The sequence below is a fragment of the Aquarana catesbeiana genome, linkage group LG03, assembly GCF_042186555.1.
Source record: "Aquarana catesbeiana isolate 2022-GZ linkage group LG03, ASM4218655v1, whole genome shotgun sequence".
In the NCBI taxonomy this organism is placed as follows: Eukaryota; Metazoa; Chordata; class Amphibia; order Anura; family Ranidae; genus Aquarana; species Aquarana catesbeiana.
The window spans coordinates 467,961,251-467,986,330 of NC_133326.1; the positions used below are offsets into that span (position 1 = coordinate 467,961,251).

General features: G+C 42.1%; 1 protein-coding gene across 2 annotated transcripts in view; it reads right to left on the reverse strand.

Annotated features, from left to right (window-relative positions):
• The window catches only part of SLU7 (SLU7 homolog, splicing factor), a 96,255-nt gene that overhangs the window by 43,414 nt on the left and 27,761 nt on the right, over positions 1–25,080 (reverse strand). For both annotated transcript variants that reach the window (XM_073620860.1, XM_073620861.1), the window contains exons 6-12: positions 17,490–17,558; positions 16,140–16,187; positions 14,294–14,425; positions 14,101–14,198; positions 13,494–13,561; positions 8,686–8,825; positions 7,204–7,365 (exon numbers count right to left, since the gene is read on the reverse strand). In XM_073620860.1, the coding sequence (XP_073476961.1) occupies positions 7,204–7,365; positions 8,686–8,825; positions 13,494–13,561; positions 14,101–14,198; positions 14,294–14,425; positions 16,140–16,187; positions 17,490–17,558 (717 nt within the window). The remainder of the gene's footprint in view (positions 1–7,203; positions 7,366–8,685; positions 8,826–13,493; positions 13,562–14,100; positions 14,199–14,293; positions 14,426–16,139; positions 16,188–17,489; positions 17,559–25,080) is intronic.

Consider the following 25,080-nt stretch of genomic DNA (forward strand, 5'->3'; position numbering starts at 1 on the left):
ATTGCTCAGTTCTGAACACAGCTACATCCCCAGTTATAAGACAGTGTGCACACTTATGCAACCACATTTTAGTTTTTTCTCCACCCAGGGGTGTGTATACTTTTTATATCCACTGTATGCATGCATCACAGAAAAACACATTCAATTCACATACAGCAGTATCCACTTAGGTAGGTAGTGACAATTCTTTAAAAGGGGTTGTAAACCCTCAAGGTTCTTTATCTTAATGCAGTCAATGCATTAAGGTGAAAAACCTTCTGTAGTGCAGCAGCCCCCCAGAGGCCCCCCCCCCCTTTTACTTACCTGAACCCGATCGTTCCAGCGACAGGGACGAGCACAGCAGCTCCAGCCGTTATCTCGGGCCCTTATTGGATAAATTGATAGCAGCGGATGCCATTGGCTCCCGCTGCTGTCAATCAAATCTAGTGACACGGGAGCTGGGGCCGAGTCCTGCTGTCTGGGTCAATGGACGCAGCAGGACTCGGGAGCACGCCCGCACGAGTGCCCCCCATGGAATGTGGCTCTCCGTGGAGGCACTCGAGAAGAGGAGGAGCCAGGAGCGCCGCCGTGGGACGCCAGAAGAGGAGGATCGGGGCCACTCTGTGCAAAACCCTTGCACAGGAGGAGGCAAGTACGACATGTTTGTCATTTAAAAAACTAAGCTTTACAACCCCTTTAATAAAAAATAGGATTTTTATAAACAGCTTACCTGTAAAATCCTTTTCTTTGAAGTACATCAGGGGACACAGAGCCATAGTAATTGCTATGTGGGTTATAGGCCACCTTCAGGTGATGGACACTGGCACACCCTAAGACAGGAAGTCCACTTCCTATATAACCCCTCCCACTACTGGGAGTACCTCAGTTTTTGTAGCAAAGCAATACACGTGTATACCAGAAAGAGGAGAGGGACCTCTGTGTCCCATGATGTCAAAGAAAAGGATTTTACAGGTAAGCTGTTAAAAAACAATCCTATTTTCTTAATTGTACATCATGGGACACAGAGCCATAGTAATTACTATGTGGGATGTCCCAGAGCAATGCCAACTGAAGGGAGGGAGACACAACAAAAGTAGGGCACCATGAGATCAGATGACTTATACTGCTGCCTGCAGCACACTGCACCCAACGGTGATATCCTCATGACTTTTTACATCCACCTGAAAGAATCTGGTAAATGTATGGACTGAAGACCAAATTGAGGCCTTGCAGATTTGAGCCATGGAGGCTTGGTGATGCACTGCCCACGAAGCACTAACAGCCCTTGAGGTGTGCTCTTTGATTTGAAAAGATGGAATCTTCCTCTTTAAACCATAAGCTTAAACAAATACTTGTCAAATCCATTTAGAAATAGTAGATTTCGATGCTGCCTGTCCTCTTTTAGGACCTACAGGCAATACAAACAAAACATCCATTTTTCGAATCTGAGCAGTCGCCTTCAAGTAGATTTTGACTGCTCTCACCACATCAAGAGAATGTAGAGACTTCTCTTCCGTAGAACCGGGTTCTGGAAAAAATGAAGGTAGAACAATATCCTGGTTTAATGAAAACTTGACACTACCTTCGGTAGAAAGTTAGGATGAGAACGCAACACTACCTTATCCTTGTGAATAATTAAATATGGCTATTTACAAGAAAGAGCAGCCAACTCCAATACCCTTCTTACAGAAGATATGGCTACCAGAAAAACTAGTTTCCTTGGCAAATGGACCAAGGGAATATGTGGTATCGGCTCAAAAGGCTGTTTCTGTAATGCTCACAGAACTAAATTCAAATCCCAAGGGTTCAGGGGTGACCTAACCGGTGGATTAAGCCGTGTTACCCCCTGAATAAAGCTACGAACTAAAGAATGCAAAGCAAGTGGTCGCTGAAATAAAACCGATAAGCCTGAGACCTGGCCTTTGATCGTACTCAAGGCCAGCTTCATTTCTAACCCCATTTACCTATGACATACTTCCTGGGGTGCCAGCCCCTGGATTCAAACCAGAAGACATATGCCTTCCAGGCTCTATAATATATGATTCTGGAGGCCAGCTTCCTTGCATTAACCAAGGTAGATACCACTGAACCTGACAGCCCACGCTTCTTCAGAATGTGGGTCTCAATAGCCAAACCGTTAAATTTAGCGTTTGTAAGGTAGGATTGAATACTGGACCTTTCAAGAGAAGGTCTGGACGTGGTGGTCTCCTGGGCCACAAGAATTACAGACTTCCCTTCCTGTTTGATCCTGCAAAGAAGTCGAGAAAGCAGCAGAACAGGAGGGAATGCATAAATCAGTGAAAACTTATTCCATGGGAATACCAAGGCATCTGTTCCACAAGCTAGCAGATCTTTTGTTCTTGACACAAAGTTGTCGATCTTTTTGTTGAACCTGGACGCAAACAGATCTACGTCCGGAATCCCCCATCTTTGACATATTGTCAGGAAGATAATTGGGGTGAAGAGACCATTCTCCCGGGAACAACTGCTGGCGACTCAAGTAGTCCGCCTACCAATTCTCTATTCCTGGAATGAAGATAGGCAAGGTACATCGTTTTCTGCCCAAGTCAGGATATGATTCACCTCTCTCTGGGCCGCACGACTTCTCGTGCCCCCTTGGTGATTGATATAGGCCACTGCTGTGGCATTGTCAGACTGGATCCTGACAGGACATTTCCGTAACCTGAAAGTCCAGGCTCTCGGGGGCCAAGCGCGCTGCACGAATCTCTAGAAAATTGATGGGCAAGGTCATTTCTGATCTGGACCATTTCCCTTGGACAGTCACCTCTTCCAGGTCTGCTTCCCAACCCGAAAGGCTGGCATCTGTTGTTACCACCTTCCAGGTAACTGGTAAGAAGGATTTTCCCTTCTGCAGATTCTTGGCTATCAACCACCAACTGAGACTCTGGCGCACCTTTGGAGACAAACACATTGTGAAATCTAGAGCTTGGACATTCTTGTTCCAAGCCGATAGGATACTGTTTTGCAGCAGTCTCAAATGAAACCGAGCATAAAGAACAACCTTGAATGAAGCCACCATCTTTCCCAACAACCTCATGCAAAGTCCAATAGAAGGATTCTTCTTTGCCTTGACTACCCGACTCAGTTCCCTTATGGCACTAATCTTCGCCTGGGGTAAGAATACCCCCTTCTGGGCTGTATCTATGATCAGGCCCAAGTATTCCAATCTCCTTGATGGTTTTAAGGAAGATTTCTCTAGGTTGAGAATCCAACCTAGGTATTCCGGGTAGTTGACTGTGGTGACCATACTTTGGCCTAAGTGGGCTTCCGACTGGTCTATCAAGAGCAGATCGTCTAGGTAAGCTAAAATCGTTATACCTTGAGCACTTAATCTGGCTAGAGGAGGGGCCAGAACCTTTGTAAATACTCGAGGTACAGTAGCTAGACCTAAAGGCAGAGCTACAAACTAAAAAAGATTTTCTATCTCGAAACGTAGATATTTCTGGTGAGCAGGAGAAATAGGCACATGGAGGTATGCATCCTTGATGACGATTGACGCCAGAAGTTCTCCACCTTGTAGGATGGAGATCTCTGATCGGATTGACTCCATGCGAAAAGAGCGGATATTCAAAAAAAAAAGTTTAGATCTTTGAGATCTAGAATAGGTCTGACATCTCAATTTAGTTTTAGTACCGTGAAAAGGTTTGAATAAAACCCCAATCCCTGCTCTTCCATGGAGACCACACCAATATCACCTTTTGAGACAAAAGATGGTCCAATGCTAGAAAGAGAGACATCTTTTTCTCTGGATCCCTGGGAACGTTTGATCTGAGAAAACGAGGAGACGGGGACTCTTGGAACTCTAGTTTGTACCCTAGAGTTATTGAGGAAGCCACCCATTTGTCTTGACACTCTTCCTGCCAGACCTTTGAGAACTGAAAAAGTCTTCGTCCCACTCGAGTGAGCAGGGGCGCCCCTTCATGAGGAGGCTTTAGTATTTTGTTTTGTAGGTTTCCTTCCCAAGGACTTCTTTTGTCCCTGGGGTTGACCCTGAGGTTTACCTCTTGAATTTGACGGTGCAGGCCATCGTGACTGCCTGAAGGCTGATGCTCCTGGCACTGGAAAAGAGGCTAGTTTAAATGAAATACACGTACTCCTTTTCCTAACTGGCAAGAGGGTACTTTTCCCATTAGAAATTCTTTGGATGTATTTATCCAGATGATCCCCAAACAGCTGTTCACAGCGAAAAGGAAAACTAGCCAGGAGCTTTTTCCATGGCACTTCGCTGACCAATTTTTCAACCATAGTATTCTACGCATATGCACCAGCCCAAGCGTAAGGCCTGGAGAATAGACTCTTTCATAGCGTCTATTGCAAAACATAACACCCCTGGTAGCTTGGCCAAATCTTGGGCCTGCTGATCAGGAATAACTTTGAGCACCTGTTTAAACTGGTCTCTCAAGGATTGACATACACCAATTGTTGCCAGTGCAGGCTGAGTTACTGAACCTGCCAGAGAAAAAGTGTTCTTTAATAGGAATTCCAACTTTTTATCTGTTGGATCCCTAAGCATTTGAGCATTGTATACCGGACAAGTCAAACTTTTATTCACAGAGGATATAGCAGCGTCAATTGCTGGTATCTCCCATTTTTTATTAAACTTTTCCTCCATAGGATAAAGTGTTGAAAACTTTTTAGGAGGATAAAAATGCTTATCTGGGTGATCCCACTCAGAATACATAAGCTTTTCCAGTAATGAATGGACAGGAAAAGCATGCACAGCTTGGGGAGGCTTTAACGAACCCGAACAAGAAGTAGGTTTATCAACCGACCGTACCATCAATCTTTCAGATTGTGAACCTGATCCTTCCGCACTTGACCCCTCAGAAGAGGAGTCATCAGCCTCTTTCCGGTCCCTTGAGAAAAATTCATCATCTCCCGCCCCTGGTTCCTCAGTTTGAGGGTCCTGGGTAATGGAAGGGGACCTATCGCGCTTAGTCCTACTCTGGGATGCGATTAAAGCCCCTAACCGCTGCTCCAATCCTAATATGGTTGAGGAAAAAACTTCAATAACATAGACAGGGGCTGCAGTGTTGGAAACAGTTGCAACACCTGATATCCCTGAGGGCTCACTCTGCCCAGCCACTTCAGATCTCTCAGGGGAGGATGCCATTGTGGGTTTAGGCTTTTTTGAGCTTGAAGGAGTCCCTCTTGAGCCCTTTTTTGTTTCTATCTCCCCTTCTGACCATAGCCCGATGCAAAAATGCAGAGGTACTACCAGAAGAAATTGCATCCACTGCTTGATCAAATAGTCCAGCAACTGCCACTGCTATTAATGCTCAGCCTGATGCTTTTAGTAAATGTGCCAAGGGAATGCCTGTGTCACTAAACCTCTTACATTACATGGCCCTTTTTGCTCGTGTCCCTCCGACAGCTGCAGCCAGCAAAAATTGAGCTTTTAAAACATACTCCCGCGCTGGACGTTGCCGCACGCCAAGGCCGCACTAAGTCACATTGCGCCCCCCCTCTCTTTTCAAAAGAGCGCCTGTACCGCGCGGTCGCTGGCCTCCGAGATCGGCGTGTGTGTGTGTGTGTGTGGGGGGGGGGGGGGGGGGGGGGGTAGCGAAGAGGAGACCAGGTGACAAACCTCCATGCAGGGGCGGTAAAAAAAGGAGCGGCATCGCCGTTCGTTCTGGCTTCCCCCTATCCAGGGAGAGGGGGAGAGCTTGTCCAGGTGGGGGGTGTTTTTCTGGAAGAAAACCCCCCCCCCCCCCAATTTTACCGGAGGCCTGGGCTGCTAGCCGGAGGGAATCTGCAGCTTATGCTGACACAGCGTGATCTTTGAGGAAAGCATGACAAGGTACGGTGTTCTATACAGCCCCCAGTGGTGACTTTTAGGCATGACAACATTTACTTTTTAAAGGAGACAATTCAAAAAAACTTAAAAATTCCTTAAAAATCTCCACTTACCTTTCCCACCGCAGGGATTTCTGCGGTAAAACCAACAGACCCAATCTTCACCCCTCACGGTGGGCTCCGTTTAAAAACCTTCAGGAACCAGGGCCCCTTTTTAAATCGGGGGATCCACACTCCTGGACGCGTAAAAGACCCCGTCAGGGAGCTTTATGGCTGAAAAAAACCAAAGCACTGGATCCCGGGGTCCAGCTCTCTAAAAAGAGAAGCGTTACGGGCTAAACATTGTTTCTTCCGCCACAAGGCCCGAGTACCATTCAATTCGGTCTAAAAAAAACTTTGAATGGATCGGGCTACATAGCTGGCCCCAGCAAGGATTGCTTCAGTGGAGCTCAGCACAGCACATCTTTACTCGTGACCAACACCTAAGATACTGGCGAAAAAACTGAGGTACTCCCAGTAGTGGGAGGGGTTATATAGGGAGTGGACTTCCTGTCTTAGGGCGTGCCAGTGTCCATCACCTGAAGGTGGCCTATAACCCACATAATAATTACTATGGCTCTGTGTCCCGTGATGTACGATTAAGAAACACATCTAAAGTCAGACATTGCAGAATATGTAGTCATGTCTCAGCAAAGCTCTCTACAATGACATTAGTGAGAAAGAAGATAAGATGATATCAAATACATTAGGCACCCAGTGTTACCGCTAGTCTGCATAGCAAGTTGAAAAAACCCTGACAAGGTTTTATCAAGCTCTAAGAGGTCCTAGGCTGGGATATGTATTCATTTTAAACAGGTCTTATCAGGCTTCAGGCAACAGAAGGGTGGACAAGAAGTCATAACAACTATCAGTTTATTTACAATGGTTTAAAAAAATAAAATAAAAAAAAATAGCAAAAAATGAGCCCAACTGGTCAATGAGTGTAAAATTCAGGATTCCTCACAAACTTCCTAGTAGGAACGTACAATGTAATGGACAGCATGCAAATGTCTGGATGCAGTGCATATACAGTGTACAGGGTCTGGGGTATGCAGCATACTGTGCAGTGTGCATTATATAGCACACTATAGAGACTCCAGTACATGTAATTTACAACAGTGTATATGAAATTCAGTTATTTTCTGTAATGAACCAGATAATGTACAGAGTTCAACAGTATTACCACACAAGCATGGACATGCAAGACCCCATGTTCTACCAAAATAACGACCCAGTCTCATTATCACAATTGAAAATAGAATTTTTCACTATTTCTAGACAAATCCAAGAGGTGGTCTGCATTGCCACTGCATTTTATTTTTTATAAACACTATAGCGTGATGTATGATGAGGGCTACAGACACTTACTGTGTGATTATTGATGAGAACATCCTCCTCATATTTGGAACGCACTACTGCTTTCTCCTGTCCCTTTATAACCGTGCCATGTCTGGAATACTCCACATAGTCCTCAGTCTGTGCCAGAAGCAGCTCCACAGGTGGAGCATCAAGGTGTTCCTGACCTCCGTACTGTAAAAACACAGAGAAAGTCATCCCAGGTCAGGGTTGCCAACTCTTTTTACTGACAAAACATAATAATAAAAAAAAAAAAAAGTTTATGAAACACATTTTTACCAACAATCTTAAATATGTCAACAATGCCTACTATAAAGTCAAACAGCGAGTGTATAAAAAACTGAGCACAATTAAATGGTTAGTTGGGTATTCTGAACCCATTATTGAGATCAAATTTTTAGCCTGCTTATTTTATGTTCTTTCTGTTGCACTGATTATTATACCTTGGAATTTTTTTACTTTAGTGAGCCTAAGATTTGAGGTGGAGCAGGGTTACCAGCAGCATGCTGCAAGCCAAATGGAGTATTTATCGTGCTGCAAAAAATAGTGCCCATTGTTGCAGCGCGTTTAATGTGCTGCAGCAAAATTAGGGGTTTACTAGCGAAGCACAAGTGTGCCGCAGTAAAATATGGCACTAAAAGTGTTAGAAGAAAAAATGGCCCACCATTTGTGGTGTCATTAGGGGGAAAAAGGCCAGTTTTGTGGTGCAAGAGGGAGGGGGGGGGGGGGGGGGGAAGGAGGTGTGACAGAGGGTGGGAGTAGGAAGAGAGAAAAGGGGGAAGAAAAAGAAAGACAAAAAAAGAATGCAAGAGAGGAAAAGCAAGAAGGAGGGTAAAGGAGAGAGCAAATTAATTCAGATCAAAAAACAAAAACACACACCCACCAACAGCAGCCTACAATTCAAGATCCACGTATGCCCGAGCTCAGCCAGCCAATCTAGAATCAACTTGTTTTGGAAATGCACGTGCTGCTGTAGGTTTTAACCGGCAGAGAAACATTTTACAGGTGCTCGTTTCCATCCTTGAACATCAAAGGGATACTTTTTTTTTTTTCTTACTGTCCGTAAAATAATGGGCAGTTGGCAACACTGCCTTAGGCTACTTTATTCCCATTTCAATATATTTTCTGTAATAGAATTCACTTTTTAGTAATTCAGTTAAAAAGTTAGGACTTTGCTATCAAACTGATCTCATTACTAAAACGGATCAAAATATTTCTCTAATTGTCCTGTGAATCATCTAGTGCTTTAGATAAGAACAAGTAAATCAAATGTACTTGGACCTCACTCATGCACAACTTTTGCAGGACATCAGATTCCTTTGCAATTATTTGTAAGGTCTGTCATGAACACCACAATAAACAGTAAAATTAGTATTATATATGTATATATATATATATATATATATATATATTTATTATTTATTTATTTTTTTTACACACATCTCTTCTCAAACACATATTGCTCTTTCAACATCATCCATATGAGCAACATACTTTTTCTAGGATGCTCTTTTTCTGGTCTTCTTTAAAGTCCTCTTTCCGTTCTTTAAACGATTTGCATAAAACTTCCAGTTTGGTGGGATCAGCCTGAAGGTGGACCTCTGAACCTTTTTCATAGGCCTCCCAGGCAAACACTGCAAAAGAAGAAAACATGGTCATAGATAAAGAGCAACTATTAGCCATTACCCATTGCTCCTATTAAAATGTTGTCAAGAACAAGATTTACTATATAATATTTATACCTATATTTTAGTAAGATCAGAAATAGAGATGATATAGAAATTTCTGAAAGTGTATTTTCACTTTTGCAGCCAAACTAGGATGACACCTACTTTATATTTCTTGACTTGTTTCTATTCACTTGGCATAACATAGGCAATACACAAGTATAACGTGAGTCTTCAAACTTTTTCGAGTGAACTAATCTGCTAATGACATGCATGCTTGTCAGTCTTTTAAGCAGTATAAATAGCAGTGATTCCTTCCTGCTACAATAAAGAGGCACTACCAATAGGCAAGTTTTGTCCAAATGGCTGCCACCATAAGAAAAGGCGCAATACCTCTAAACTACAGTAAGGGCTGACGTTGACAGGCAATCTCTTCACTAGCTGCATTTGTGAATCAAACGCAAAAGCATGTGTTTGAACGGCAAATGCAGCATTTGGCAAAAGATTGTGTTTGACCTGCTTTGCTTGTGGCTCAAATGCACTTCAAAAGGGACTTTCTGCATCCAAAGAGACATTGCACGATGCAAAGCAGGTCAAATGCCACCTTTGAACTGCCAGGCGTACAGCTTAAAGTGGTTGTAAACTAGAGCTGCACGATTCTGGCTAAAATTAGAATGACGTGGTTTTTTTTTGCTTAGAAGATAGATCACGATTCTCGCAGCGTAACATCATTTTTCACATTAAAACAAAAAAAATTGGGCTAACTTTACTGTTTCGTTTTTTTTTATTCATAAAAGTGTATTTTTTCCCAAAAAAATGCTCTTGAAAGACCGCTGGGCAAATACAGTAACATAAAATATTGCAGCAATTGCCATTTTATTCCCTAGGGTCTCTGCTAAAATATATATAATGTTTGGGGGTTCCAAGTAATTTTCTAGCAAAAAATATTGATTTTAACTTAAGAAAGAAGTGTCAGAAAAAGATTTAGACTTTAAGTGGTTAAACTTCCTGCATTTACACCTTGAAAACTTGGCAGACTGCCCAGATTATTTATTTACACAGTTCTATCCCTTTGATCTAAGAAGGAAACTTAGTTACAACATTTTCAAGTTAAAGACTTGGCAGACTGCCTGGATGCTTTCTTTTGACAGCTGAGTGAGCAGATAAAGTCTCTCCACTTGTTTATATGAAAGAATCTGCAAAATCTGCAGGAGAGATGGTCAGGGGGGTGAATCGAGATCACGATTTTTTTAACGATTAATTGTGCAGCTCTATTGTAAACCCTCACATATACCGAGAGAAGTGAACAGCCTCAGCTGATAGAGATTAAACAAATCCTCCTTCGTAGGTTTTATTAGTTTATCTGCACTCTTCCCCTCTCTATACCCTTTCAGAAGTGCAGATCATGTTAAAAATCCTTCTTCGTCTGTCTCAGCACAGAAGAGGGGGCAGGGAGACTACAGTTACACTGTGTGAGAGCTGATTGGAGGAACGGAACACACCCCCCTTCACATACAGCAGCACTGTGTTGTGAATAGACTAGCTCCGTTCTGGGCTCCCCCTTCCTACACAAATTTATCTCATGGGTTGGGAAAACTTCTTAGAAGTGACTCATGCCGATAGCTGAGGAACAAATCACCAGAGAGAAACAACACTTAGAGCTTTGGAGACAGATAGGTAAACACTACAGATATACACTATATTGCCAAAAGTATTGGGATGCCTGCCTTTACATGTACTTTAATGGCATCCCAGTCTAAAGCCCCATACACACTATTAGATAGTCTGCAGATTTTTGTCTTCAGATTTACCAAAACCATGTAGTGCAAGGGCCTGCCTGATTGCATACAATTTGAAACTCTTAAGGTTTGATCTCATTTTATATGGTTCTGGTAAATCTGAAAAACTCTGCAAAAAATCCAATAGTGTGTGTGTACGGGGCTTTAGTCGGTAGGGTTGTATATTATGTTGGCCCACCCTTTGCAGCTAAAATAGCTGCAACTTTTCTGGGAAGGCCATCCACAGGGTTTAGGAGTGTCCCAATACTTTTGGCAATACAGTGTACAGTGGGGATCGAAAGTTTGGGCACCCCAGGTAAAAATGTGTATTAATGTGCATAACGAAGCCAAGGAAAGATGGAAAAATCTCCAAATGGCATCAAATTACAGATTAGACATTCTTATAATATGTCAAAAAAAGTTAGATTTTATTTCCATCATTTACACTTTCAAAATTACAGAAAACAAAAAAATGGCATCTTCAAAAGTTTGGGCACCCTGCAGAGTTAATATCTTGTACTGCCCCCTTTGGCAAGTATCACAGCTTGTAAACGCTTTTTGTAGCCAGCCAAGAGTCTTTCAATTCTTGCATGAGGTATTTTTGCCCATTCTTCCTTACAAAAGTCTTCCAGTTCTTTGAGATTTTTGGGCTGTCTGTCACGCACTGCTCTTTTAAGGTCTATCCATAGATTTTCAATAATGTTGAGGTCAGGAGATTGTGAGGGGCATGGCAAAGCCTTCAGTTTACGCCTCTTGATGTAACCCCCCGTGGATTTTGAGGTGTGTTTAGTATCATTATCCATTTGTAGAAGCCATACTCTCTTTAACTTCAGCTTTTTCACAGATGGCATCAAGTTTCCATCCAAAATTTGCTGAAATTTTATTGAATCCATTTTTCCTTCTACTCGTGAAATGTTCCCTGTGCCACTGGCTGCAATACAACACCAAAGCATGATTGATCCACCCCCATGCTTAACAGTTGGACAGAGGTTCTTTTTATTAAATTCTGTGCCCTTGCTTCTCCAAACGTACCTTTGCTCATTCCGGCCAAAAAGTTCTATTTTAACCTCATCGGTCCACATAACTTGTTTCCAAAATGCCTCAGGCTTGTCTATATGTTCATTTGCAAAGTTCAAACGCTGATTTTTGTGGTGAGGACGTAGAAGAGGTTTTCTTCTGATGACTCTTCCATGAAGACCATATTTGTACAAGTATCTCTTTATAGTGGAATAGTGTACCACAACTCCAGTGTCTGCCAGATCTTTCTGGAGGGATCGTGCAGTCAAACGTGGGTTTTGAATTGCTTTTCTCACAATCCTGCGAGCTGTTCTGTCTGATATTTTCCTTGGTCTTCCAGATCTTGCTTTAACTTCCACTGTTCCTGATGACTGCCATTTCTTAATTACATTCCGAACAGAGGATATTGACATCTGAAAACGCTTTGCTATCTTCTTATAGCCTTCTCCAGCTTTGTGAGCGTCAACTATTTTCAGTTTCAGTTTTCTAGACAACTGCTCAGAAGAACCCATGGTGCTGATTGTTGGGGCAAGGTCAGACAAATATGACTTTAACATGGCTAAACTACTTTTCAAATATATATATCCCTTACAATTAAAGTAATTGAATCAAAAAGTACCCTAGACTGTGATCACAAGAGGGAAACAAATCAAACACAGAGATTTCTTTAATTAAGTCATTTTTGCAGTGTCTGGTGTGGATCCAGGTGACTTTTCCTTCAAGTTTTGCAAAAACTGTACATGAAATAGATGCTGTATTGAGTCTCCAAACATTTCCTGATATATAAATGTCTCTTAACAATCCAAAAGTCACCTGGCTTTAGTTTTAGATCCTTCCAAACTTTTAGGATCTGGAATTGGGGAGAAAACACATAAATGAGTTTGTAAAAAACCTTAAAAGATCAGCAACGTTCTCTGTGAGATCCGAATGGAGGACTTCAGCTGCTGAGACAAAATATTAGCAAGTGAGTAACACACTCCCAAACCAAATCCCATAGGGAGAGAGTCCAACATCCCCCTGAGGGTCTTCATAAAATATAAGAAAACATTCAGGCAAAAGTTTTCTAGTTTCTTACTCTACTTTGTCGACAGTAGAGGGTGTCGACAGTAGAGGGTGTAAAAATTAAACCTAAAAACTTCTAGTAAGGACTCTCCTATAAAAATGATTTCCTCTGTTACTCTCTGGCACTCTGTACTTACAAACTACTTCTGATAACACTTTTCACTGTGGCCTTTGCAGTAGCATTTGCCACTGGACATCCAGAAAACATGTCCATACAGACAAAATGCATACTCGTAAGATCCTGCTTGAGTCTGGCCATTTAAAACCTTTGAGATTGACATCACCTGGTCTTCCCAGACGATGATTGAGAACAATCCATGACACTGGCAGGTCTCAGCTTTGCAAAGGGGGCAGTGCATGCTATAAATTCTGAAGGGTGCCCAAACTTTTGCAGACGCCATTTTTTTGTTTTCTGTAATTTTGAAAATGTAAATGATGTAAATAAAATCTAACTTTTTTTTGACATATTATAAGCATGTCTAATCTGTAATTTGATGCCATTTGGAGATTTTTCCATCTTTCCTTGGCTTCGTCATGCACATTAATACACATTTTTACCTGGGGTGCCCAAACTTTTGATCCCCACTGTATGTACTTAGTTCAAAATCCATGACTGGGGTTTACACCCACTGTAATAAAAGTTAAAGGGAATTTGCTAACCTGCATTTGAGGTGCCTTCTAAACACATATCAAAGCAGGAAAACAACACTCGTCAACATGAGCCCTAACATGCCTAATTCTAAATTAGAATAATGACTGAAATAGAAACTTTACTTACATTGAGTTTGTGCCATAGAAATTGTGTCTCCAGTATAACGTACAAAATTATCACCAGCATAGCTGACCCTGTAGAGAAAGTTCAAATTTACCAATAAGATAGAATAAATGAAAAAAAAAAAATTAACTGTTAAATAAGACCAACAACTTGTACTTTATACATTTTCCACCTAAACTGCCACCTGTTCAGATATGAAATTGTAGCTCAACAATATAAATATGTCTAAAAACACTCCTGATGACTATGCAATTGAAACCACAAAAAGACTTATTGCAGATTTCGAGTTTTTAATGTATGCCGAAGAACATTGTAAACAGGATCTGCTCTAAAATTTTAATCTGCATTCTTCTTTTCTACAATGTAAAAAAGAAAGCTTTGTCTTGCATTCATGGTGGTTTGATCGCAGCAAATACAAAAAAAAAAAAATTGTTTTTTTAAACTTAAAATTCTGTTTTACTGGCCTAAAAGTGCAATGCGTGATAGCACATTAAAAATCAATGTACTGTTTTCCAAACACACAGTGTGCAGCAGCTCAGTGGTGTGACCAACAGCTCAATAACCTCTGACAGGCTAAATCTTTAGTACACAATTTAATCTCGTCACATACTCATCTGGATTCTTTCCTGCATCAGAATATGGATTTTCCCTCATGGCTCTAGTTTTGGGATCGTAGTATGCAGAGTTTGGATTCAGATTTCTTAAGTACTACAGGGATACAAACAAAAATATTAAGATCAAAATACTAAAGCATACAAATAAAACAGGGTTGCTGCTTAGTATTTGAAACGTTCAGATTTTACCTTGGCAGTATCTTCACGAATACGCAGGTTTCTGACTGTAATTCGTCTCTTGGAATCAAAGTTCTGTCCTGGCATATCAATATCATCTGCGTATTTATCTTCATCCTCATCTTCACTGTTGCGGTCTCTGTCCTAAAAAGTGTGATAGAAAAATTATTAGGACCAAGCTATCAACACCATGGATATATAGAGTATCCATCTGTATCTGACATTAGCTTTGGAGTTATATTACTCAGTCATCTTACATGTGATTATTTAACTCGTTTTAGATATACAGGAGTCTAAAAACAGAAGCTCCACTCAAAATAATTTTTTAAGATACCACATCTATCCATATATTCTTTTTCTGCACTCTGCCCTGGGTTCTGTCCCCTTTCCCCATACTATGTGACTGCTTTATCTCAACTTTTTAAGTCACTTACAACCAACTAAAGAGAAGCTCTGTACTCACTGGCAGGTTTTGGGTATTCCAGCATCGAGTTATACAGAATTTCTACTTCTACAAGATGCTATGAAACTCAGCTGTATTTCTCAAAGTGGAGTGGAGACACAACAGAAGATGGCCGATAGCGCATAGCACTGCGTCAACGCAAAAATTAAGTAGCAGTTTGGGTGTTTTTTTAGCAACTCCAACCAGATTTTTTTTTTTTTTTTTTTTTTTTAGTTTTGGATAGATTGGGTTGCATTCCCAGCCTAGTGCCTGTTTTTTTATTTGCTACCTGGGTCAACACTGGAGAAATATTCTCTAACTTCCTGCCCTTGGAATCACAGTCACTGTCAGAAAATAAAGAGAAACCCTCCTCTACAAGTGCACATTGCAATTAAAACCTGACAAAGCTCAAGTGCCACTTTAAATAGGATGTTCGGAGTAGCATAAAGGAAAGACAACAAATAAAACTATGGCAAACACCCTTTGGCCATTCTGATCAGGTGCCAATACAAAAACAGCCACACTGTCAAAAGGATTCCAAATTCCCTATCATTTGCAGGAGATGAAATGCTATAAAGGCTGTTTGGAAGTGTTTGTAAATAGCACTCTTTTCAGTGCAAACCTGAATAACAATGTAAGAGAAGGAGGTGATGTTTGTGCCTGGCCGCATCAGAAATTATGTCGCCCTGTGCACCGCACCAGAAGTGACATCACCAGCAGCCGGATCGGCAAAGGGAGATCTCGGTGGGGGATATATTGAGACCTGTGTCTCTTTCAGCGGGGAAATAATGGACACCTGCTCCACACCTATTTTCAGGTGTGGTACAATTGCTGGTTGGGGTGAGATTGGCTGCCCCAACTCATGTGACCCTGGTTGGTGCATTTTGTTATGGGCCTGTTGCCAGACATCTTTTCATTCCTTTTTTTTTTTTTGAAGGAGGAGCAACATGCCTCTTCAAGATCCCATTCACTACAGGTATGATATTCCAAACTGCTATCTCAGGATCCAAATATGGTCTAGGATTTTTTTTAAAAGGTGGGTATTTCAGGTATACAGTAAGTGGATTCTAGCAGACTAAATCATCAACTTGTTTCCAATATCTTGCCCAATTCAAAAGTGAGATTTCTCTGACAGCGTGCCCCACATTTGCCTTGCAAGCAAGCACAGCAGAGACCCCAGGGAGAGATCTCAGCTCCACAACGCACAGCAGAAGTCAAAAGCAGGGATCTTGTCAGATCTGCTCAAAAGCTGAAAGATCTGCTGTTGGTACAATAACTCTTCATTGTGTACCATTTCCTTGAAATTGCAAATACATCCTTCATGGGGCTGTGTGCGCCATAAAGATAATGCAAGTTTAATATCATTGTGACATGGTCAAAGTATACATATTATCCAAGGAGGGAAAAAAATCTTACGGTTTGAGCATTCTGTTCCTCTTCTCCCCACTGGTGTCTTGGGGAGCTCTGGAGTAAAGAAAGCAAGATGGGTGTCAAAGGAAACAAAGGGTCAAGCTTAGTGAAGAGTCAGACCGTTACCCTATTGAGGTAAGTAAACAAGATAGTACTTATAGGGATAAAAGAGATTGCAGGGATGTAAAAAGGGATCAGTAGGTTCCAGCCATGGCCCTTATGACTTGTGAGTCTAGGTGACCTCATACTGCTGTGCATGCAGAAGAATCCAGGATCATCACTTTTGAAGGGTATATGCCACTGACAGCCACGATCCATGAATACATTTTTTTTTTTTTTTTTACCAGGACCAGGAAGAGATGTCCAAGACACCACAGCAGTTATTTTAGTTAAAATGTCTAATAAACCAGCATGTAGACAGCAATGTTATAAAGAACACCTATGTGTTCAGAAAACCCTAATGGGTGGGAAAATTCAACAGAATAGGACTATCTATAGGAAGATTCGCCACCTTTCAGAGTGTAATACACACATTTCAACATCATGATAATTTAGAACTATGGTGTATGGTGGAATACAGGTGTGATAATACATAGTAAAAAATGTATTCAAAAGTGTAATTATTTGCTACTGTCAGAGAAATAAGTAAAAACAATAAGTGTAGATCTTTTAAATTTGTCACACACACCCCACACATACAACTAACTGAAAACCTAGATAACATTAAAGCCCAACTCTAGCTAGCTTTTGACAGAAGGAGAAGGGTTAGGTTTATACAGTACTGCCATCTGTGTGTCCATTGAAGAGAACTCCACTCACTTCTGTCCTTGTGATACCCTGACTTCTAGAAAGAGAGGTGGTGGAAAGCTTCTCCGATGCAGACAGAGAGAGCAACCAACTATTTAGTAAAGGTTAGAATCTCTGTACAGTATTTACTGTGTCTTTCTGTACCAGCGATTCCTATTTCCCCTAATTTCTTGTCCTAGTATCAGGAAGTGAGGTTAAATTTTCCCAGAAGAGTCAGAATGCAATACAAACTTGACAGAAATTCAAACCTTTCTTCTCCTAAAAATAGATAAAAAAAACCTGACTAGATTAGTGACTTTATTGGTTGAACAGGATGGACTTGTGTCTTTTTTTAAACAGACTAACTATGTAATTAGGACTTTCAGATAATAAAAAGACCCTGCTGAACCTGACATACTTTCATACTGCTAAAACATCCTCACTGTTAGTATACAAATCAACTTTGTACTTATACACAATTTATGAAAAAGTCACAGGTAATGTGCAGTCATGCAGGTTTAAGCTTATTGGTTGCACACACAGATGATAAGCCCATCACAAAATACTCACCACTTGTTCTGAAAGCTTTCCTGAGGCCAGCTCCTCTTGAAGTTTCTGAGCCTTCAATGTACGTTTTGCCTAGAAGGACATATAGTTTCAGTAACATCTGATATTCATCATGAAGAATGGTTGTTTAACAATTTCACTGACGTCGGACCTCTTTTTCCCCCCTTCTTTTCATTTTTCACACACATGGACAGGTGTGTGTGTGTGTGTGTGTGTGTGTGTGTGTGTGTGTGTGTGTGTGTGTGTGTGTGTGTGTGTGTGTGTGTGTGTGTGTGTGTGTGTGTGTGTGTGTGTGTGTGTGTTTAAAACTAACCTTAGAAAGCATTATTTTAACAAAATAGTAACTGATGCGTAGAACAGATTTCTGGCAGAGGTAGTGAGTCAGCCAACACTAAGTGATCAATACTCAAAGTTAAGAATAAAAAAAAGGGAAGGGGGGACAGGCTTGATGGACCACGTTTATTTCAAAATGCATTTTTAGTTTCACGATTACTTAAAACCCTGACAGAATTTTTAGAAAGGTAGTTGCATTTTATTTTGTTGCTGAATTATGCACATTTTTACCAAATATATATTTTCAGAGAAAAAAAATAAAAAAAATAATAAACTGTAGTGTTAAACTCTCAGCCTTTTTTTAGCTGAACATACAGAGCACACAAAAAAAAACAAAACATTTCCTAGTAAACTATTTAAGTTCCTACCCCAGCATATGCAGATTACAACTTTTATAGCTGCTGGATTTTGCTTTCTCAGTGCTGTTTCGCTAAAAAAACTTTCAGTCTTCAAAGGACAGAGTTAGCATTGGACCGTGTAGTCTCTAAGCCAGTATCTTAGCTCAGAGAAGGGGGGGGGGGGGAATGGAGTTAGGTAAAAATAAAATACAAAAATAAAAAAAAAAGTTACACCCAAACACTTAAAATCACCCTCCAAAACAATTTTGAGCCCCTACATAAACATGAAATTAGGATTTTTCCATCAAACTTACCTATAAAATCCTTTTCTTGGAGTACATCACGGGACACAAAGCAACCATAATAATGACTATATGGGGGTTATACGCCACCTACTGGTAGATGGACACTGGCAGATAGTCAAACAGGAAGTCCACCGCTATATAACCCCTCCTACACAGGAAGGACCTCAGTTTTGTAACAAAGCAATGAATGCCCCAAAAAAGATGGGAGGGGACCTCTGTGTCCCATGATGTACTCCAAGAAAAGGATTTTACAAGTATGATGGAAAAACCTTAAGTTCTTTATCGTACATCATGGGACACAGAGCAACCATAATAATGGCTATATGGGATGTCCTAAAGCAATGCACTTGAGGGGAGGTAGACACGATCACAAACTGCCACCTGAGAAGGACTCTGCCGTCCAAAACATACTGTGGCCAAGCAGCATCCTCTGTGGCTTTGATATCCATCTGGTAAAATTCTGTGAATGTATGAACAAAAGACCATATAATGGCCTTAAATCCTGAGCCACTGACACCTGATGACAGATGACCCAAGATGCCCCCCCCCAACACAGCTGGTAGCAAGCGCTTTTACCAAAAAAGAGGGGTGGGGGACCTTGACCTTTCAAGCCATTGGCTTGAATAATTAACTGGAAAATCCAATGAAAATAGTTAACTTGGATGCCTCCTGCCCATCCTGGGCTCTACTGGACGCACAAACGAGGATTCCTGACCTGTTCTGACAAATCAAGTAATTCTGACCACCAGAACTACCTCCAGAGTATGCAGTGATCCAACTCCTGCCAACTGAGGATCAGAAAAGAAGGCAAGATATTGTCTTGACTCAAGTGAAAACCAGACACCATACTAGGCAAAAAAAATGGACACATCATCACCTTAATATGATGCCACACCAAAAATGGCTCCTTGCATGAAAGAGCCGCCAACTCTAACACTCCACTTAGTGACGTGATAGCAACCAAAGAAGCCACCTTCCGAGATAAAGGACTAACAGAATCTCTTGACTGGTTGAAAAAGTGGCCTCTGCATAGACAGTTATGATCAAATTCAAGTCCCAAGGACACAAGAATGGCCTGGCAGGCGAGACTGTCTACGTTACACGCTGTATGAAGTATGAATCAAGGAGTGAGAAACAGCCCCTGGAAAAAAAAATGTATAGGGACGAACCCAGACTAACGGTACTTAAGGCCAATCTCCTTTCCCATACTGATTGGAGAAAGAAAGAAAAAATCTCCCACTCACATATTTCTGCGGGTGACACTTCCTGGCTTTAACTCAAAAATGTTTTCAATATAAATTAAAAAACTGCGCTAAAAGAGAATAAATGTCCAAAAGATTTATCTGTGGGCATCAAACAGAGGCACTAAGGATCACCTGAACACCATAAAGTATGAAAAATAAAATAGTGAGGTGCCCGACCACCGTGGCTGTAAATTGCGCTTACCAAACAGCAAGCAGTATGAGCAGATGGCTTAAAACCCAGCCCGGGCCTTTTGGGTGTAGTAAATACTTCTGCTCTCTCCAGGCTCAGATCACCGTTCCCTCAGTAGATATATACCAAAAAGAGAGAAGAAACAAGAGAACTGGCCATAGTGTAGTATATCTGAGTATCACATGTGGACACTTAGTTGCAGCAAACACCCTAGTGTGCACTTAAAACAAAAGTGATAACCCGACCACCGTGGCTGTAGAATGTGCTTATCAGCTTACAAGCTTTAAAACGCAGATGGCTTAGAACTCAACCTGGAATCATTAGGGTGCTGATAGGAAGTAAGGCTATTCAATCACTACAGCCAGGAGTTCCGTTTGCTCAATGTGTGACCAGGCAGATCAGTCACCTGGCAGGAGCCCGAGGAGGACACAACAAAAAAAAAAATTTTCCAAGTCCTGTAATTGAAGTTCCCCGAAGCTGGCTTCCAGGGCTCAACAGTGCTGAGATACAGGACTCAAGACCATTAGGTCCCGCTGGACTGGGAGTGTTCAAGAAGCGACCCCTGCATGTCTTGCTATGTCAGTGTACCAAGCCCTCCTGGGCTTATTTGGCCAACATTATTATCAGTGTTACCCCCTTCCGGATTCTTCGCAAAAGATGCATCAGAAGCTGAAACAGAGGGAAAGCATCAAATAAAGGAGAACTGGTCCCTAAGGTGTTACCAAGTACATCTACCCCTATTGGCAGTGGGACCCTCGTCCCGGACACAACCTGTCCCAACTGGTTGTAGAACTTGGAATCTAGTAGATTCACCTGCAGAGTTCCCCCTGCCACTATTCTATAACTGGAATATACACTGGACGATAGAGACAGCACTTGTGCTGTCCCAGACAGAATGTGGTTCAGTTTTCTGAGCTGCATAACTCCTGGTGCCGCCCTGGTGGTTGATATACGTATTTTTCGCTCCATAAGACGTACCTGACCATAAGATGCACCTAGGTTTTAGAGGAGGAAAACAAGAAAAAAATATTCTGAACCGAAAAGGTGTGCTAAAATATTTTCCAGTGCCCATGAAATGCAGCCTGACCAGTGCCATAAATGCAGAGTGACATGTAGAGTGACAATAGCCATAAATGCAGAGTGACATGCAGAGTGACAATTGCCATAAATGCAGAGTGACATGTAGAGTGACAATTGCCATAAATGCAGAGTGACACGTAGAGTGACAATTGCCATAAATGCAGAGTGACATGCAGAGTGACCATTGCCATAAATGCAGAGTGACCATTGCCATAAATGCAGAGTGACCATGGCCTTAAATGCAGAGTGACATGCAGAGTGACCATGGCCGTAAATGCAGAGTGACATGCAGAATGACCATTGCCATAAATGCAGAGTGACCATTGCTATAAATGCAGAGTGACATGCAGAGTGACCATTGCCATAAATGCAGACTGACCTGATGTTATCTCATCTGCCTGACAGAAGACAGAGCAGCCGAATGCGCTGTTTTCTGTCTCAGGAACAGTGTCAGGCCCAGCCGGGAGATTGCCTGGTGCGGGGGGGGTATGGATGTCTGCCCCCCGTTCTCCTGTTTCTCTTCCGGCGGTGACCGTTGTATAGTTGCACCATAACACGCAGAGACATTTTCCCCCATGTTTCTGGGGAAAAAAAATGTGTCTTATGGTGCGGAAAATACGGTATATGCCCCTGCAGAGGTTTTTCCGGATAGAACCTACGACTGATTTGTACCATAATCCAGAGCAAGGAGTACTGGCCAAAAGCTCCAAGATATTTATGGGCAGTATACTCTATGGAGACCAAGTCCACTGTAGCCACCCTCAAAACAAAAGACGGAGAAACTGGCATCAGGGGTTACTATCTTCCAATACTTGAAAGGAAGAATTCAACCTTGCTAGATTCTGAACTATCAACTGTAACGATATCACGTACGGGACATGAAAAGCTGTAGTTAGCTGCCATCTTGTGTGGAAGTAGCCATGACAGTTTGGCTAACCATGTAACATTACAGAGAAATCTGAACTCCCTCCTCCCTTGTCTTAGGAATTCAAAGCTTTTTAAGTTCAACAGAAAAGGTTATCTCAACAGAACCAGGCTAGGTCAGTAGAAAAACAGCTTGTTGAAAGGGCAGTATTCAGGCCTGTCGTAAAACTGTCACCCTCTCCATTCAGAGACCCAACAGGCCCCAGTTGTAAAATGTCTGAATACACCTCAGTGGGATAAGTATGAAATTTCAGCATGTTTCATAATTTCTGACTTAGTAATAGCACAGCCATAATATGGACATATTTAGTTTCCTCAGATAATTTGTAACATTTCAAGTCCAGACACCCCTATGTCAGGTCATATGGGAAACCACTGGTACCACTTATTCCTCCTAAGCCGACTATACATTATAGATATGCCATGTTTATCCTTGTTTTGAAGGAAATCTCATGCTGAATAATAATATGGATATTTGGAATCTGTAAACACTATAGATGCAGATATATGAATATGTATCACAAAATCTACCTGGGACGTGGTCATGAGTGTAGACACCTCCCAGCAACCAACCCCTAAACAAGATGACCAGACGATTGGTCACTGGTCGCTGTCAACACCCCATTTGATTTGACAGAAAAGAGGAGATGCCAAGACAATGGTCAGTTCTCCTTTTACTATCCAAGAAGAAACGTCTGCCAAGTCGAGAACCGATTACCTAGCTCATCGATCGAACTCTGATCAACCCTCGGACATTAATTGCAAGTATTCTTCCTTCCCAATTCTACCTTATTGCTCTGTGGCTGTATATTGTCTTTATCTTTTAAAACATCTTTTTTCTGTAAATGTTTTATTTGCATCAACTTTGACCTTTTCATAATAAACCCTTATGTTGAAAAGTGTTAACCTTGTCTCTAAAGCTCTTAATGCAAGCTATAAACGAACCTGCCTCTTGAAGGGCGCTACTGTTGTAGAGTAAGACTCTGAGCAGACCTGTCTGTGGTGGCAGTGTGTGTGGCAGACGCTTATTATAAAATTATAATTGGTATTGCTAAAATTACGAGTCTCCCCCGGCTCAGTCTTTTAAACGGGGGTGGTGGCAGTTAAAGGGTTAATTGTGTAATTAGCTCAGTGACAATCACTCTCAGGCTGCTCGCACCTAGATTGTGGTCCCGCAAGCTGGAAAATCTTTGTGCTGGGCGCAGCTGAGAGTGGCATTGTAACGCAAGTGACAGCGTGGTGCGAGGTTGGCCGGTCCTTCGTTGCAAGTTAGCGAGGAGGGCAGGGATCTGACACCCGCGTTCGTCACATATTGGCTGGCAGCGTAGCAGGATAGTTTCGCATTAAGAGCATTCAGTGCATTGTTAGGAATTAGCTCTGCACTGAAGGATTGTAACCTTTGTGGAAACAGTCCTTAGAGACAAGCTGGTGCATATTTTTCGATTTTTTATTTTTTCAAGAGAGACATACAGCAACAGCTCCTTCCTACACCTTCTTCCTATTCTATATTTTCTGCTTGCAACATGTCTGGGTTATCAGCATATAAAAAGATGAGCAAGAATGAACTGACTGCTGAGTGCGCAGAAAGAGGAATTGACGTTGGTGGCAAAAATCGTGAAGGCTTGATACATGCCCTACAGCAGTTTGATATCCGTGCAGACCAGAACCTGAGGGAAACTGGACCAGAAAGGGTTTCCGCTACTCCAGAGCCCTGTGGTTCAGAAGCGGCCTCACCAGATGGGCAAGCAGAGACTGACACTGGAATACCACGGATTGTTACCTCCAAGCCACCGCAAGAGCAGGCTAGCATCAGATTGCCTGAAACCAGCATAGACTCTCCTCAGATGCAAGAAACACTACAACACCTCAGGAAGACGGATCCTGTGGTGTACCTGCAGTTTCTTAAGTGCCAGGCTGCGGCCGAGAGAGAGGCTGCGGAACGCAGGGCTGAGCAAGAGGAACGCCAGGCTGAGAGGGAGGCTGATCGTCGGCATGAATTGGAGATGGCTAGGCTCCAGCAGCAGCGACAGGCTCAGAACCTCGGATCCCTAGAGCACAAGAATGCCTCTCTGCCAGTGACCCCGGCAGCCAAATTTCCATTTATGGAAAAGGACAGTGGCATTGTTACGTAAGTGACAGCGTGGTGTGAGGTTGGCCGGTCCTTCGTTGCAAGTTAGCGAGGAGGGCAGGGATCTGACACCTGCGTTCGTCACATCAACCAATCTTTAGCTGTGCAACACCCCGGAAATAAAGCCCTTCAGCAGGGCTGGACTGGGAATAAAAAACAGCCCTAGAAATAATTTCATACCAGCCCCATAGCATTTTTATACCAGCCTAAGCGCATAACGTCATTATTTTCTTGTTCACAATATAGATAAGAGAGACATGGAATTTACAAACCGCACCAATTTTTTACTGGCAAAAAACATGCCATTTACTTGCACAGAAACATTTTTTACTGGCACAAAAAAAAAAAAAAAAGTGCCTAAAATGGCAGTTTTCAGTGCAAATATCAATATTTAAGCTATAAACATGTAGCTAAAGCTATTAGCAATGTGTTTAAGGTAAACAACAGTCAAAAACCATATTTCTCCATTTACATGAAGGTCAGGTTAATATAACCCAGCACAGAGAACCCCCATATATCAGGAGTCTGCAGTGCAAGGGAACTCTGACATAAAGGGGAACATTGCAGATCATGATCTAAGCGGGAACTCTGAGGGGGGGGCACTGGTGACCAGAGACCCCACTTATATCAGAGTCCACTGCATTCCCCTTTACATCAGAGTTCTCACTTACATCAGGGTCTGCAGCATTGCCCTTTACATCAGAGTCCCCCCTTGCACTGTAAGGTAGAATCCTGCAGACTATGATATAAAGGGGAACTCTGGGAATGTGGGGAGGACTCTGGTGACCAGAGACCACCTTCCACAGAAAGAAAACACTAAGGTAAGGGGGTTTACTGATATAAAGGTTTCCCCCTTATATCAATTTCCCCTTAAAATATTGTTTTGACTCCCCCTCAGACTGGCCTGGCGGAAAACTCAATGAACGCTACTGCTTTACTTTTAAAAATGGCGCCGCTCTGCGTCGTGTCACTGCGCATGCGCCCGCCTTGCCGAAAATTGCTTTCCCGAGCACAGCTAGCTTCGGAACAGCACTGGCACCTGCGCAGCTGCA